General features: G+C 37.5%; 1 protein-coding gene across 13 annotated transcripts in view; it reads right to left on the reverse strand.

Annotated features, from left to right (window-relative positions):
* Positions 1-15,872, reverse strand: part of MAGI1 (membrane associated guanylate kinase, WW and PDZ domain containing 1) — a 687,439-nt gene that overhangs the window by 347,450 nt on the left and 324,117 nt on the right. For 10 of the 13 annotated variants that reach the window (XM_044077950.1, XM_044077948.1, XM_044077957.1 and 7 more), the window contains 2 exons: positions 6,800-7,007; positions 5,334-5,416 (listed from right to left, as the gene is read on the reverse strand). In XM_044077950.1, coding sequence (XP_043933885.1) covers positions 5,334-5,416; positions 6,800-7,007 — 291 coding nt within the window. The remainder of the gene's footprint in view (positions 1-5,333; positions 5,417-6,799; positions 7,008-15,872) is intronic. The other 3 variants (XM_044077946.1, XM_044077947.1, XM_044077955.1) reach the window with 1 other exon arrangement.

Below are 15,872 nucleotides of genomic sequence, written 5' to 3' on the forward strand. Positions count from 1 at the left end.
GACTGGAGATATTGTCTGAGATGGAGATGAGAGTCGAGTTGTCTGCATATTGGATGAGGGAGGATTGTTTACAAGAAGTATAGAGATCACTGGTAAAGATATTAAATAGGAGAGGACTCGGGATGGAACCTTGTGGTACCCTGGTTGGGAGAGGTATGAATGGAGAAGTGGAAGAGAGCCATTTAACAGATTGCTGCCTGCAGGATAAGTAACTGGAGAACCAGGCAAGGAAGGAAGAAGATAGACTGAGGTCTGCAAGTTTAGACAGCAGTAGGGGATGGGAGACTGTATCAAAGGCTTTGGAAAGGTCAAGGAAGAGACATGATATGAGTTTTGTTATTGTCTACGGCCTCAGCAATGGTATGTGTAAAGGATAAGAAGGCAGTAGTTGTGCTGTGGTTGGGACAGAAAACGTGCTGAGTGGGAGTAAGGAGGTTATGCTGGAGGAGGTAGTTGAGTAGTTGTGAGTGGATACATTTTTCAAGAATCTTAGAGAGGGGAGATAGAATAGCTATAGGTCGGTAGTTAGATGGGTCTGTAGAGTTTCCACCTTTATGCAAGGGAATAGTGAAAAAGGATTACCATAGGGTAGGGATGGTGGATTCCTGAATAGATCTATTGATTAGTATAGATACTGGACAGGCAATGGAGTCGGCAGCAAGTTTGAGGAAGGTAGGAATTAGAGTGTCAGTGGAGGGAAAGCAGGGTTTGAGTTTATGAAGAAGAGATTTGATGTAGAAAGTAGGAACCGGATGTAAAGTGAATAGCTGTTTGTTAGAAGAAATGGGAGGGATAGGCAGAGAAGTTGTGTTACAGTTGGAAGGTATGAGTGTTTGAATGGTTTCAATAAAGTGTTTATTGAGAGGAGTAGCAGTTTCCAGAGGAGATGTATTTAGGTAGGGGCAGCCTGGAGAGAGAGTTTTGTTAATAGTATACCAGAACTCATGAGGGCTGGATTTGTTATTGAATTGGGCAGAGTTATAAAAGGGCTTTTTGTCATTATTGGTTTGTTTTTTTGTAAGATTTCTGTGGTGTCTATAATTATGTAGCAGAGGTAATTCCTTTGTCTTGATTCAGGCTTTCCAAGCTCTCTCTCTCTTTTTAGCATAAGGGACTTAGTTTCTTTTGGAAGCCAGCGAGTATAATTGGGTTTTACTCTAACCTTCCTAGAGGGAGCAAGGGAGTTCAGGATATTCAGGAAGATGCTATTGAACCTTGTAACTGCATCAATTGAGAGGGATTTGTTTAAGGATGGACCAGTCAATGGTAGATAGAACCGAGTTGAATTGGACTACATTAAAATTAGAGTGTGTTTGGCAATCTCTATAAAGGTGGAATTTGGGGGGTTGGATGGTGTATCTAAGGGCTGAGGTGGGGAGGTGGTCACGAAGTTGGTCTGGTAGGGTAGTGGGGTTGTGGTAGTGGTGAGGGGAGTTGTTGAGTACCCAGTCAATTACGGAGCAAGAAGATGAGTTTTTATGGAGGTGATGGGTGAAGATATCAGTTGATGGAAACCATGCAGCTTGATGCAGAGTTGTGGAGAGTCAGTTTTAAGTTTAGACCAATCTAGGTTAGCATCGCCTAAGAAGAGGGTTTCATAGGGAATATTGTGGGAAAACCAGGATAAGATATTCTCTAAAGTGGATGAATTGTTTCCAAGAGGGATACAGACGGCGGCAACAACTAATTTTTTTGTGAGGGTTAAGGTGACAACTAAGGATGATGAGTTCAGCTGGGTGAAAGTCAGGGATGGGTGTGGGGAAAGTCAGGGATGGGTGTGGGGAAAGGTTAGAGATTGAGGCTATTGGAGTGGAGGATGGCTACACCACCCAGTTTTTTTTTGGAATCTATCAGAGTGATGAGATATTATAGCCTGGTAGGAGAATTTCATTGTTAGTGATATGTGGCTTAAGCCAGTGTGAGGTTTGTATGCATTATCCAGCCATGGAAATTGGTGATTTTGTTGGTTAGGCTTTGAATATTTAGAGAGTATATTGCCAGGTGCTTGGACATGGATGAATTTAGTGTAAGAGGCTGGGTATGATGAGAGGTGTTTGGGGAAGGAAGGGAGGCAGAAGATAAGGGGGGGTGTTTGATAGAGGGGAGGGGCCAGGGTTGGGGTGGACATCCCCAGGTATGAGTAAGTTATTAGTGGAAAGAGGGAGTACAGTAGTACATAGATGTAGTTTGTGTAACTTGGGTTTAGATTTGTAGGTAGGAAGGTGGACTTGCAATATAGACAGTTTGTGCAGAAGAGAGGTTGAAAAGGGCTGGGGAGATATGAAAGTAGGAAGGTGCAGAATGAGTGTCAAAGGTAAAAGAGGTAGGAGAGCATAAAAGAGAATTAGGAAGGTGTGAGTGATAAGAGGTTAGAGCAGAGAGAAGACGTAGGAGTGAAGCGGTAATGATAAGGTGTTCCATTATTATTTCATTATTAAGTATGCGGGGCCTCTGCAGTTTTTCTGACAATATCTTCAGTGCTATAGGAACACAGTATAGAAGGCTTTTTCTTTTGATGCTGGAGTACATGCTGGTCTGTATGGCTATTTTGTTAACCCAAAATGTTGGTGAAAACAGTAGTGCAAGCAAAATCCTTCTCAGTAATAGCTTCCCTACAAAGATTACAGACACTGCAGGATTTAAAATATATATATATATATATATATAACATGAGAGCAGTTTAGCATGGTCCCTATACAAATATATGGAGGGGAAAATTAAAAGCAGTATTACGGACATAAACGGAGCTGAATTCTACCCAAATGAAAACAGCACAACAGGAAATGCCAAGGATAATTACTCTGTCTAGCATGACTAGAAGGAGAAGGAAGGACTGGGGGAACACAAAGGTAAAGACACACAAAGGTGAGACAGCAAAACAAGAAATACTGCAAAGCAGAAAGTTTGAGAATTGAACTTGACAGTTTAAGTGAAAACAATGTCTAGAAGTAAATGACAGAGCAACTACTAGACACCAACTACTGCAGTCTGTAACCCTTAACTAGTATCTGTGTACATCTACACACATGTAAAATCTGATGAATGGCCTGAAGGCAAACCTGTAGATTGCCACATCAAGCTGGAATCCCCAACAAATTGTGAATTCTACATGCAGCAAAAAAGAGCACAGAACATTAACTGATGGATGCATCATGCAAAGAACAACAGACTTGTCTTCACAAAGTGTAAAGTCTCAGATTGTCCCTACACACACATAACCCCCCACACATTTAATATTAACACCTAGGTTATAGCAACTCTAGTACAAGTATTTCCTAGACGTACATCTACCAGTTTAGATTGTTATAAAAGAATCCCAAGGTGAACTTTCTGTACACAAGTATAGCTAACTAAATTTCTGCACAATCTGTTAAACTGGCCTTAGGTTAAACACAGTCCAGGAGAGTGGCTGCTGTTTAGTGGTACAGGTGGTGGGAGCACCTTCACTGGTCTGTGTCAGTCCATTAAGGTACTAGAGAGAAAACTAGACATAACAAATGGGACCCCCACTTTTCTGTGAATTGTATCAGGACAACAGCACAGACAGATGTTGACATACCTCTCAACCCTTCAGCACAAGAAATCTAGACAAAGCTTAAAATAATGGGGGGGGGGTACACATGCCAAAAATAGGGAGAGATTTTAAAAATGGCTCTTTTAATCTTAAAAGGTTGCCAGAATAACAGGATTTGTGTTAGCAACATCATGGTTGGACCCCCCGGTGCATTCTGAAAGATATGAAGTCTGAAACCCATGTGTATAGCGTTATTTAAACCACAAATTTTATGAGGATCAGACCAGACATATGAGGCAAAAATCCAGACAGTTGAGAGGTATGGATACTGCCTTCATGCATTAGATGTACACAGCCAGAGGGGACAAGATAATTGGCTGCTATTTCAGGAGTTAAATGCCAGTAATGAATCCAGAAAAACATAAAAACACACAAAATGACAATTGTGTCACACTCAACATACATACAAGTCAACACTACAGTCTGCATACACCTAAAAATAATAAAGCCATCAGAACAATACCCAAGGCAGCACAGTCAGAACTAACCTTCTATACTCATATCTTCTGTACCTCAATCCTCCTTCAAACCCATTGGTGTAATTAGTATAATGTACTGCCCATACATGGCTTGGCAACAGATGAAACTAGTTTTAATTGCAGGCATATACTGTGACAGCTTGTCTGGCACAGGGAGCAACATTATTGTCTTACTGCAAGGAGATTCTCCTGTTCAGTTCACTTCTTTGATGTCTTCTGTGTGGAGTCTGCATGTCCTATCTGTGCTAGTGGGGGTTTTCTCCAGATTGTTAACTCTACATTCTTACTACTTGTGCATGCAGTGTAGGGGATACAGAAGAAAGATTTGTCAATCGTTACTCACTTGTAAAACTCTGGGGTGCTGGCAGCTGGTCACAGGGTCACTATAGAAGATGACTGTGACTCATAATCAGGTATGACATGAAATTTGACCACTTACAAATCAATCCATCACTCCTCTTCTGCCTTATTATATTTGTGTTTTTGCTTAGAAGAAAGTAACTGGAATGTTGACATTTATTCAACATTACAATGTCTGGTTTTACAAATGATAGATGAAACAAACTGTCTCTCTACTGTTACAATGAGTTGTTTCATCTTCTGAAAATAGTGGATCCTTGACACCAGTATTAACAATGCTCACTGGAAATAAAAGTTTTTATTTTGAGTGCATTTAACATATTATTGTAGTAAGGAAGCCTTAAATCTGCATACAACTATACCCCAATGAACAAACTCCAAACTACTTTAAATTACAATTTTTGTTTTAAACTTAACGATGTTCCATCCAAAATGATTACAATAATTGTCTGTAATCTCAGCCTCAGCCATAGAGGGAACTGTAACATTACTTACATCTAGTGTGGGTCATGCTGGAAATTTGTAACAGATACCTAATTGGAAATTTGTAACAGATACCTAATTTTAACTCCAATGCTTGCTTGAACATAACTAATTCTAACCACAAACCATAGCTAATTCTAACTGCAAAATGTATCATGTTTTAACCATAGGCTCCAAACCATGTCAACTACCAAAATTCAAAATATTTCCTTATAGCTACCCTTAACCAAGTAAACTCAGCCTGAATCGAAGTCTAAACATAGTAACCTAAGCCTAAATTCAATCCTTTACAGAACTTTAATTATTTTTATTATTGTTGTTATTATTTTATTACTCAGTTCAAAATGCAGACACTACAATGCAAACTATAATACCAAATATAAAAAATGAAGGAAAAGAAAAAAACGAAAATGTATATAAGGAATAGCTTCTCTTACCATCATCTTCACATTCTTCAAGAGGTTTTGTTTGTTTTGCAATGAACCGAGGGTCTAACCATGATGTTGTTTTCGTATTATGGCTGCAAAAGAGACAAAGATGTTCAATTTTGTTTAAGGAAAAGGGAATACGATCACCTTAGCACTTGGCATGCTTGGACAGCATTCCATATGAAATCTTACTGGTTCTATTACACATTAAAATCTTAACTAAGCATAACACTGATCTCTCAGTAATGCCACAGTAAGCTGGGCTCACCGAAGTATATCCATAGCAATACAAGGAAAACAAACCTTCCACAACAATTTAAGGAAAACAAATTGTTATACAGCAGTACATATCAATGACAGAAAAATAATCCTTACATAGCAGGACACTAAAAACAATCCTTGCACAGCAATACAAAACAAAGTAAAACCAGTACCATTACTAAAACTTGGAAAATTTCAGTAAATGAACATACTTGTGAAAAGGAGAATGTGTATATTATACATAAAGATATATATATATATATATATATATATATATATATATATATATATATATACACACACACACACACACACACACACACACACACACACACACACACACACACACACACACACCCAAGTAGGGAAGTTGCCCTACGCAGTACAGCATTGTTAAAACAAAAAATCTAATTCAAGCAACAAAATCTATACTCAGCAAGATGGACACAGTCTTAAATGGAGGGACAGTACTCGTATAACTAATCTGTGATTTGACCTACTCCGTGTATTCGGTACAGAGATTCTGGGAAGTGTAAGAGCCCTACTACAGAAATATTGAAATTGAATATCCAGATTATTTTTAATGAATACCATTAAGTTCTGGCATACTTCATCTTTCCATTATTTTCCGAAGGGAGAGATGCAAACTAAACTTTGTAAACAGTAACCATTACCAGAATACTTCAAGATTTCACAGCAGACTGATCTGTGTTTTCTTTTGTAATTATTTAACAATTAGAAGTTACAATTGATGTCTATTTAGCAATGCTTATCTAATAACATTGTTGCTTTGCCTACTTGAGACCGTTGGTCTCCAAAGGAAAACAATGAGGGTGCCTTTGTTTTCCAAGGCTGACTCTGTAGGTCTCGGAGGCAACCAAGGACATACAATGAGCAGCAAGGAAAAATATAAACTATATGGCAAACTTAGCCACATCAATGTAACATCAATTAAAACAGAAACATTCGCAACCTTAGTAATTAAATTGCACTACACAATCTGTAACCTTTATACAACTTTTTAAGGCCTACACAGAAATCTCTTTCCATAACAGGAAATAAAAAAGTGCTGCAAAGATCAATGATGCTGAAACACTGTTTGTTGGCCGATACCATTTGTAGAAGGTTTTAACACTACAAACTGAAAAGTAGGTCTTACAGTGTTAACAAAAATGGTCCCAATTCTGAAAAGAAACAAAACTAAAACGACTTACTCTATAAAATAGACTTCACCATTTTCTGTGAATGCCATCTCCCAGTTTTCAGGCAGGGGCCCTAAATCTTCAATGTCAAGAGGGGGCAAATACTGACTGTCCTGCTGTGCTGCTTCCGTGATGGGAACAGTTGTACTTGTACTAGAGAAAGGAGGTGCAGGGTTTCTTAAAATATAAGAGTTGTGGTCGTCTTGTTCACTTGAATCTGCTGTTACAAAATAGGAAAAAACAGTCAAGTTATAGATTCATATTTACAAACTGTTTGGTCTACTCATATTTACATTGTGTACATTTACTGGATATTTAGATACTTACCATATAAAGAAATGCCTTGCAAGCCACTTAATATACGGATTTGTGGTTCTAATTCTAACACTCGGTAATGGTCACCAACCTTGAAAAAGTCCACCTCAGTAATACAATGCAAATGGAACTGTGAACCCAAGCACTTGTTAATCCATTACAGTAACATTTTGTCATGTGGTAAATATTGGAATTCAAATACCATACAGAAAAGTAGGGCATTCATTGGAGGGAGAGAGACAGGGAAAAAGTGTCATCTTCATGGTGTTTAATGCCTATGCATCAAGTATGATGTTATGAAGAAAAGACTCTTTTCTTAGGTTCACAACAATCGATTACAAAATGGAAGGGAAAAAGATAATGTGATTTTTAAATTAGGTGATTTCAGAAGTGAGAGAGAAAATGTACAATGCTTATGAGCAATAAGGAAACACGAGAAAGATTTTAAACAAAAGAAAACAATCAGTGCAGTCAAAATAAAAGCCCAAGCAGTGGAAAAGACAGCTAGCATCATCCATAATGGAGAGAATAAGAAAGTTTGTGTAGAGAAAAGAAAGGGTACTTTGCTGGAACCAGTCACTAGCAGTACCCAGAATAAAGTAGTTCCTTCAAATTCTGCCAAAGCAGTAAGGACAATTATGGAATCTGCAGTACCCAAAATAAAGTAGTTCCTTCAAATTCTACCAAAGCAGTAAGGACAATTATGGAATATGCAGTACCCAAAATAAAGTAGTTCCTTCAAATTCTACCAAAGCAGTAAGGACAATTATGGAATCTGCAGTACCCAAAATAAAGTAGTTCCTTCAAATTCTACCAAAGCAGTAAGGACAATTATGGAATCTGCAGTACCCAAAATAAAGTAGTTCCTTCAAATTCTACCAAAGCAGTAAGGACAATTATGGAATCTGCAGTACCCAAAATAAAGTAGTTCCTTCAAATTCTACCAAAGCAGTAAGGACAACTATGGAATCTGCAGTACCCAAAATAAAGTAGTTCCTTCAAATTCTACCAAAGCAGTAAGGACAATTATGGAATCTGCAGTACTCAAAATAAAGTAGTTCCTTCAAATTCTACCAAAGCAGTAAGGACAATTATGGAATCTGCAGTACCCAGAATAAAGCAATTCCTGCAAATTCTACCAAAGCAGTAAGGACAATTATGGAATCTGCAGTACCCAGAATAAAGCAATTCCTGCAAATTCTACCAAAGCAGTAAGGACAATTATGGAATCTGCAGTACCCAGAATAAAGCAATTCCTGCAAATTCTACCAAAGCAGTAAGGGCAATTATGGAATCTGCAGTACCCAGAATAAAGTCGTTCCTCCAAATTCTACCAAAGCAGTAAGGACAATTATGGAATCTGCAGTATTTATTTTATTTATTTATTTTATTTTACATTTGTTGACCGGGCTAGTCCAGCTGGACACATATCCATTTTCAGCAGAGGCCCAGAATAAAGTAGTTCCTTCAAATTCTACCAAAGCAGTAAGGACATTTATGGAATCTGCAGTACCCAGAATAAAGCAGTTCTTGCAAATTCTACCAAAGCATTAAGGACAATTATGGAATCTGCAGTACCCAGAATAAAGTAGTTCCTTCAAATTCTGCCAAAGCAGTAAGGACAATTATGGAATCTGCAGTACCCAGAATAAAGTAGTTCCTCCAAATTCTACCATAGTAAGGACAATTATGGAATCTGCAGTACCCAGAATAAAGTAGTTCCTTCAAATTCTACCAAAGCAGTAAGGACAATTATGGAATCTGCAGTACCCAGAATAAAGAAGTTCCTGCAAATTCTACCAAAGCAGTAAGGACAATTATGGAATCTGCAGTACCCAGAATAAAGTCGTTCCTCCAAATTCTACCAAAGCAGTAAGGACAATTATGGAATCTGCAGTACCCAGAATAAAGTAGTTCCTTCAAATTCTACCAAAGCAGTAAGGACAATTAGGGAATCTGCAGTACCCAGAATAAATCAGTTCCTGCAAATTCTACCAAAGCAGTAAGGACATTTATGGAATCTGCAGTACCCAGAATAAAGTAGTTCCTCCAAATTCTACCATAGTAAGGACAATTATGGAATCTGCAGTACCCAGAATAAAGTAGTTCCTTCAAATTCTACCAAAGCAGTAAGGACATTTATGGAATCTGCAGTACCCAGAATAAAGAAGTTCCTGCAAATTCTACCAAAGCAGTAAGGACAATTATGGAATCTGCAGTACCCAGAATAAAGTAGTTCCTGCAAATTCTACCAAAGCAGTAAGGACAATTATGGAATCTGCAGTACCCAGAATAAAGTAGTTCCTCCAAATTCTACCAAAGCAGTAAGGACAATTATGCAATCTGCAAAATCCAAATATGTGCAGGAAAATTAGACTTAACAAGATTCACCTCTGAATATTTAGAAAGAATCAAACACAAAAAACACTGGTAGAGCAACCCAAGGCAAAATAAAAACATAAAAGATTTTATTTGTGTAAGCGCTTTCACGGCTAACACTGCCGCTTCATCAGACAATAAAAATCAAGCCACCACTGCAATATTTAAATTAATCACAGCCAATAGAATCACATTTCCAATTAAACTATACAATTAATCAAAAACTGCTCATAAAGATAAAGCACATGTATATAAATATTGCAGAAAATTTAAATACATAAATAAACCCATAAAACCACATTAGAAACGCATTAAAATAAGTGTCCATCAGTACATATATTACCTAAACACTCATTTTTTAAAAACAGCTTAATACAGACCTTGTCATTTAAACCACATCCTTTATTGGCCTTCGTTCTTATTATCCACGTAAAATTCACCCCGAGTCATTCTATGAAAGAGATACATTTTCTGGATGTTACTGTTTTTAGAATCAGTACCCATTCTTGTTCAATTAAAACCTATAGGAAGAACTGTATAGTTTAATTGGAAATGTGATTCTATTGGCTGTGATTAATTTAAATATTGCAGTGGTGGTTTGATGAAGCGACAGTGTTAGCCGTGAAAGCGCTTACACAAATAAAATCATTTATGTTTTTATTTTGCCTTGGGTTGCTCTACTAGTGTTTTTAGTGTTTGATTGCTATTGCTTTGGTTTTAGCAACGACTGGTGGTGCATTAATTCCTCTGGCTGGTCCTTATTATTTTTCTTTGCTTATTTAGAAAGAATCCCTCACATCACCAACTAACCATTACAGTGAGCTATGGAAGGTTGTAAATATTCTAATTATTGGGGGGGGGGACAGCAGCTATGAATTCACACTGCATTGGGAACAAGCAAGAAAATGGAAGCCATCAGTCCTTTAGCCTGACCTCTGATAAGTAGAAATCGTAGACTTATAATAGACAGACATAATTATAATAAAATATCTGGAGGATTCTTGAACATAGGACCCAAGGCTCGACACAGGTACACTAAGATCATGCCAAAGAAGTCAAACACAATTCTTTGAAGGTTTATCATATGTAATACACCAGCAGCAGTACAGAATGTGACCTACTAAATGTTTGATGTACCACCACTCCAAAGGTTACTATACAAATAAGGGAGGCTTAGGCTGTTAGGATGGTGGTAGCAAAGCCAGTTAATAGAAAGCAGAGGGTTTGTCAATGATATTCAGTCAAACTAAATTATGGTGGGTTTGCCACAAGGATCAGTGTATGGCGAGTCCTTTTCAATGCTTTTTATAGCTGACTTTACAGAAGTCTGGAAGGAAAAGTTTGCATTTTCTTCTCAAAGCACAGACATTACAGATTTTTCTTTTTTGGACAGGGGGGCAAAAAAGTGCATTCAACAAGTAGGAGTACACAGAACTGAACCAGGAGACTGAGAAAAAATAGTACAGATTAAGGAAAGAAAAAATGCATTTGGGGAGTAGAAAGTCATAAAATGTATACAAAATTGAATGGCGAGGTATTGGGGAACACAGTATAGATGGAGGTTCCAAAACATGAATTCTGGAAAATGAAAGCCATACAATACATATAGACTGAAGAAAAGACTGAAGAAAACAGTACAGACTTGGGAGAGGGAGGCAGAGAAATACATTTAGGAACCAGAGAATCCTTAAAATGTATGAAAAACAAAGGTAGTGCGGACTGGGGAAAAAAACAACACAAATAGAGTACTTGGAGGGTATGACCACAAAATAAATAGGTGAGGATGTTGGCACAATGGTTAATGTGTTTACCTTACAAACACAAGGTGCAGGGTTTGATTCTCACATGGGATAATTGACTAGGCTTAAAATGGCCCACACGGGCAGTTAACCTAGTACTAACCAATGAACCTATAAAAAATACTCTCTGGTAATCATACCAGAACCCAACTGGGCTGTGTGAGAAAGCAGCAGGAAAGATGATGGAATTGTAGGATGCAGAAAGAGCAACATCACTAGCAGAAAATGCAAAATTATTTATTTATTTATTTTATTTGTTTACTGGGATAGTCCGTCTGGGAGGTCAACCCATTTTTAGCAGCGGCCTGGGGGAAAAGCCCAAAGTTGCATTCAATCCATAGCAAGTTCTAAACACAGCCATTTATAATCACAATTACAGTAAAACAATGAAAACACATGAGAATACATTACAGGTTAAAATACAATGTATGTTGTACATCCAGAGAAAAAAAATCACAATTAGTACATAGTACAAGAGTAAAACAAGTGTAATAAGCAGTTTTGCCTAGGTATCAGTCAAATATTTCATATAAGAATTAGTGATAGTCTGTTAGAAATTAGGAGAAAAGTATGGATACTGTTATTATTCCACTGGAATTTAGACAGGAGCAGAGCCGTTATTATTCCACTGGAATTTAGACAGGAGCAGAGCCGTTATTATTCCACTGGAATTTAGACAGGAGCAGAGCCGTTATTATTCCACTGGAATTTAGACAGGAGCAGAGCCGTTATTATTCCACTGGAATTTAGACAGGAGCAGAGCCGTGATTTGGATAGGTGGGACTTGAACAGTGTTTTAAACATTTGGGGGGATAGCAGTGGTTAACATTGACTGAGGAGTCATATTCCATATCCTAGAAATACCACTGGAGTACACATAGTCACCATGGAAGTTGTCAGCCTTGGTTACTTGTAGAAGGAGCATTTCAGAAGATCTGAGTTGTCTTGTGTTAGACTGGGTTTTTAGTAGGTTTTGTAGAGTTGGACATTTTTCAGGTTTATAAAATTTCCTGTGGGCTATTGTAAGATGTGAAAATATAGAGATTGGGTAATTCCTGCCAGTTAAGTTGTTGTAGTGCAATACAGTTGTGTGCTCTATGTGAGGAGTTGCTAGCAAATCGGGCAATTTTATTACAGCATACTTCAAGTTTAGTTAATTCAGTTTTCTTCAGGTTATAATATACAACATTCATGTATCTCAAGGGCATACATAAAGTCCAAAAAAACAAATAAAAAGAGAATTCAAAAAATACTTAACATGAGGATGAGATATGGAAATACAGATGATTAAATAAAGAGGAATGTGACCTTGCCTAACAAAAAACTGTGAGGCTACACAAGTCAAGTTACCCAAGTTACCCATTCCTGCCACTAAAATGTTTTAGTAAAAAACATGCAACTGTCACTATGCAAAAATAATCTAACCCACAGTCATACTTCACTGCATACTGAACAGAGATGGCCCAGATCATACTATTTTACATCCTGATAACGATCTCAATACACACAAGTAATATACCATAATGTATTTACTTTACGGGCATGAGTTTGCACTTTTAAACTTGTTCCTTCAACTGCACTGTTTTTTTTCTCTGTCTACATTTATACATAAATATATATATATATATATATATATATATATATATATATATATATATATATACACACACATACACATATATCAGAATCTTGAAGCCTACAGTCATCAAAACACTGAAAAACCACAAAACTGAACTCCTGCATTTGCATCCCCCCTTGCATGATCCAAACTAGCATTTGTTCCTGGGTCTCAACCCCTCAGGACTCATGTTAACTCTCACTCCTCTGTTCAGTCTGGTAGGGGGATTCAGTATTTGAAATTTGTAGACACTGTGGTCTTTCAATATTATGGCCTCAGCATTACCAGTTTCAAGATCGTGGTCTTCAAGACCCTGACAGCAAACCTATACATTTTTCCTTCTTCCTTTCTCTCTCTCTCTCTCTCTCAGCTAAAGACAAGATTTAAAGAAGTGGAAAGAAGAAAAATCCTTACTGGACACTGTTCCGAGCTTGGGCTAGTTTGATTAACTGCTCACTGCTTGCCAAAAAGGTCTTAAACTAAAGCTTCTACTGTCAGCAGTGTGCCTTTTGGTTGAGTATTTACTTCTGCAGGTAAGAAGTAAAAATTGTCTGGTGGTTTCTAATTGTATGCAGTATGTCCAGCTTTCGATGACAGAAGCTTGTGCAAAAGAGTGAGAGCTGCAAATTTGGACACGTACTTATCTTGAGAAAAAGATGAGCTCAGGCAGCTACCTTTCCACATTTAGAGTGAATTATGGATGTGGCTTTAGTAATACCTGCTGAGGAACTTCTGAAATTGGACATCCCCAAAATTAAACTGACTGAAATATTTGATAGAATTGCTGCTAAGGGAAGAAAAATTTGGAACCAATGAAGCATATACTTTGGATGATAATTTTACTACAGGCTTTACTGTTTCAGATGAAGGTACGATGTGAATTTGACCTAAGATGTAACTGTGTGGGACAAAGTGTCACAAATGCTCTTAAAGCAGTAATTTCCTTCACACTGTAGGACAGTGCTTGTGTAGGTGTCCAGGAGAAACAGTTCAAATTGCATGCCTGGTTTTGACTTTTGCTTCTGTGATTGTTGTTCTAAAGAGTACATTTTGGTGATAAAGCAGGTCAGAGCAGAAACATGGAGGATTAAGGTAAAACACAATGCTGTTTTCTTTACGCTCAGAAAAAAAATCAGTCTTCATGCATGAGCCACTGCAGTGGGACATTTGCCTTGTTCCAATCCTCTGGACCTCTTGACCACTACCTGAATGCATTCCACCCCCTTCCAAAGACAACTGTGAAAAATGAAATCAAGCTTAATTGAGGAAGTTTGAGGGACAACCGTTGTGGAAGCAAAAAGCATTAAGAAAAAATGATTAATTTCTTAGATGGGTTACTGAATTAATTTTAAGACCCTTTTTAGCCAGGACCTGGGGCAAACACAGAGTGCAATACAATTGCTGTTGACCAAACAATACACATTTATTGAGAAATGCAAAACATTTTGCCATTAAACAGAAACATCTGGGACATATAAATGCATAAATATTCTACCAAGCCTGTGCAATGAAGTATAACTGCACATGCATCACAGTAAATGATTTTTAACATAAAATAACTGGGGGAGTTTGTTAACCTATGGTAAGAACATATAGAAAAGACAGCTACACAAGTAAAAATATATCAGAGCATACAAATCCAAAATATGTGATCAACTGATGAGGAAGTTTTATTTGATTGCAGCTGATATGAGTATATCAAGGAGTTTAGGAAGACAAGGAAATACTTGTACAGGATGGCTGTAGCCAAGTCACAGCAAAGAGGTTAGAGGCTATGACAGTGCAAAACAGAAGGAACATCTCTATGTTTGAATTTAGAATGGTCCGTTATGTGAAGGTGTAAAGACCTTACAGTTAGGATGGAGGTGAAGAATCTGGTATTTGAAGGTTTGGAATTCCAGTCAGGTGGTGCAAGCTTAGAAAAGCCTTTTTTTCTGTGATAGAGAGGCAGAATGAGAATGATAAAACGTCTGTCCATCAGAAATTTGAGATCTAACAGGGTACACTTTGGGGAAGAAAGCCTGAGACATCCAGAGAAGTACAGAAACTAGAGGTAATGATGGTATAGTTTAAGGTATGCAGTGATGTATAAAGGGATCAGCTGAACTGATAGATCATTATATCTTATGCAAAGTTTCTTGCTGTGAACAGTTCTCTGCAAGTTACACAAAGTTACTAGAGGTACAGCCCCCCAATCGTCGGTACATGTATATTCTTAATTACTGACAGCAGCATAAGAGAGGAATTTTTAAGTGCCCTTTAATTATGTAGTTACAATACTGAAACAGTTAAGGATACATATTGATGTAAGTTGAAAGAGGGGTACATGGTAAATCCTACATATTTGTAGGTGCTGACTTGAATAATAGCACTATAACAGGTGTCAGTATGTAGCTAATTTATGCTGGGTAGCACAGAATTAGTTTGCGAGACATTTAACTTAAACGTTATTACCAGAAAGCCATAAGGAAAAAAACAAAACAAAACAAAAAAAGATCTTATTAATCTCATTTTGTAGCGCTATCCAGACATTAGTAGATAGCAGGCAAATATTTCCCTCTTACTCAGTAAGATGTCTTTGAAAAGAGATGGTACTATGTCAAACACGAAAAATGGCAAAGTAGAAATGTTCAGACATTTGGTCCCAACCTGAATTAATAACTCCACAACATTGCTGCATTAAGGCACAGATGAGTGTCTTGGCTCTGTGCCAACTACCTAACTGCGGATAAACTTTACTATTTTAGTGTTTATGGTCTCGCTGCTTGCTTCAACAGGTAAAGTTCCACACATCCTTCTCTCACATCTCACTCCATCATGTCCAAGACAACAGGGTCAAAGCATTTACAGTCCATGGTCATCTCACAGGTAACCTAAGCTTAGGCTTCCTATAGCTTTACTCATGTTTCAAAACAATTCACGTTCTCTACAAAACAGACAGGATGTATGGAGTTTTAGCATTATCTTTTGATTC

The sequence above is a fragment of the Protopterus annectens genome, chromosome 7.part0 (genome assembly GCF_019279795.1).
Source record: "Protopterus annectens isolate FY-2018-M chromosome 7.part0, PAN1.0, whole genome shotgun sequence".
NCBI lineage: Eukaryota > Metazoa > Chordata > Ceratodontiformes > Protopteridae > Protopterus > Protopterus annectens.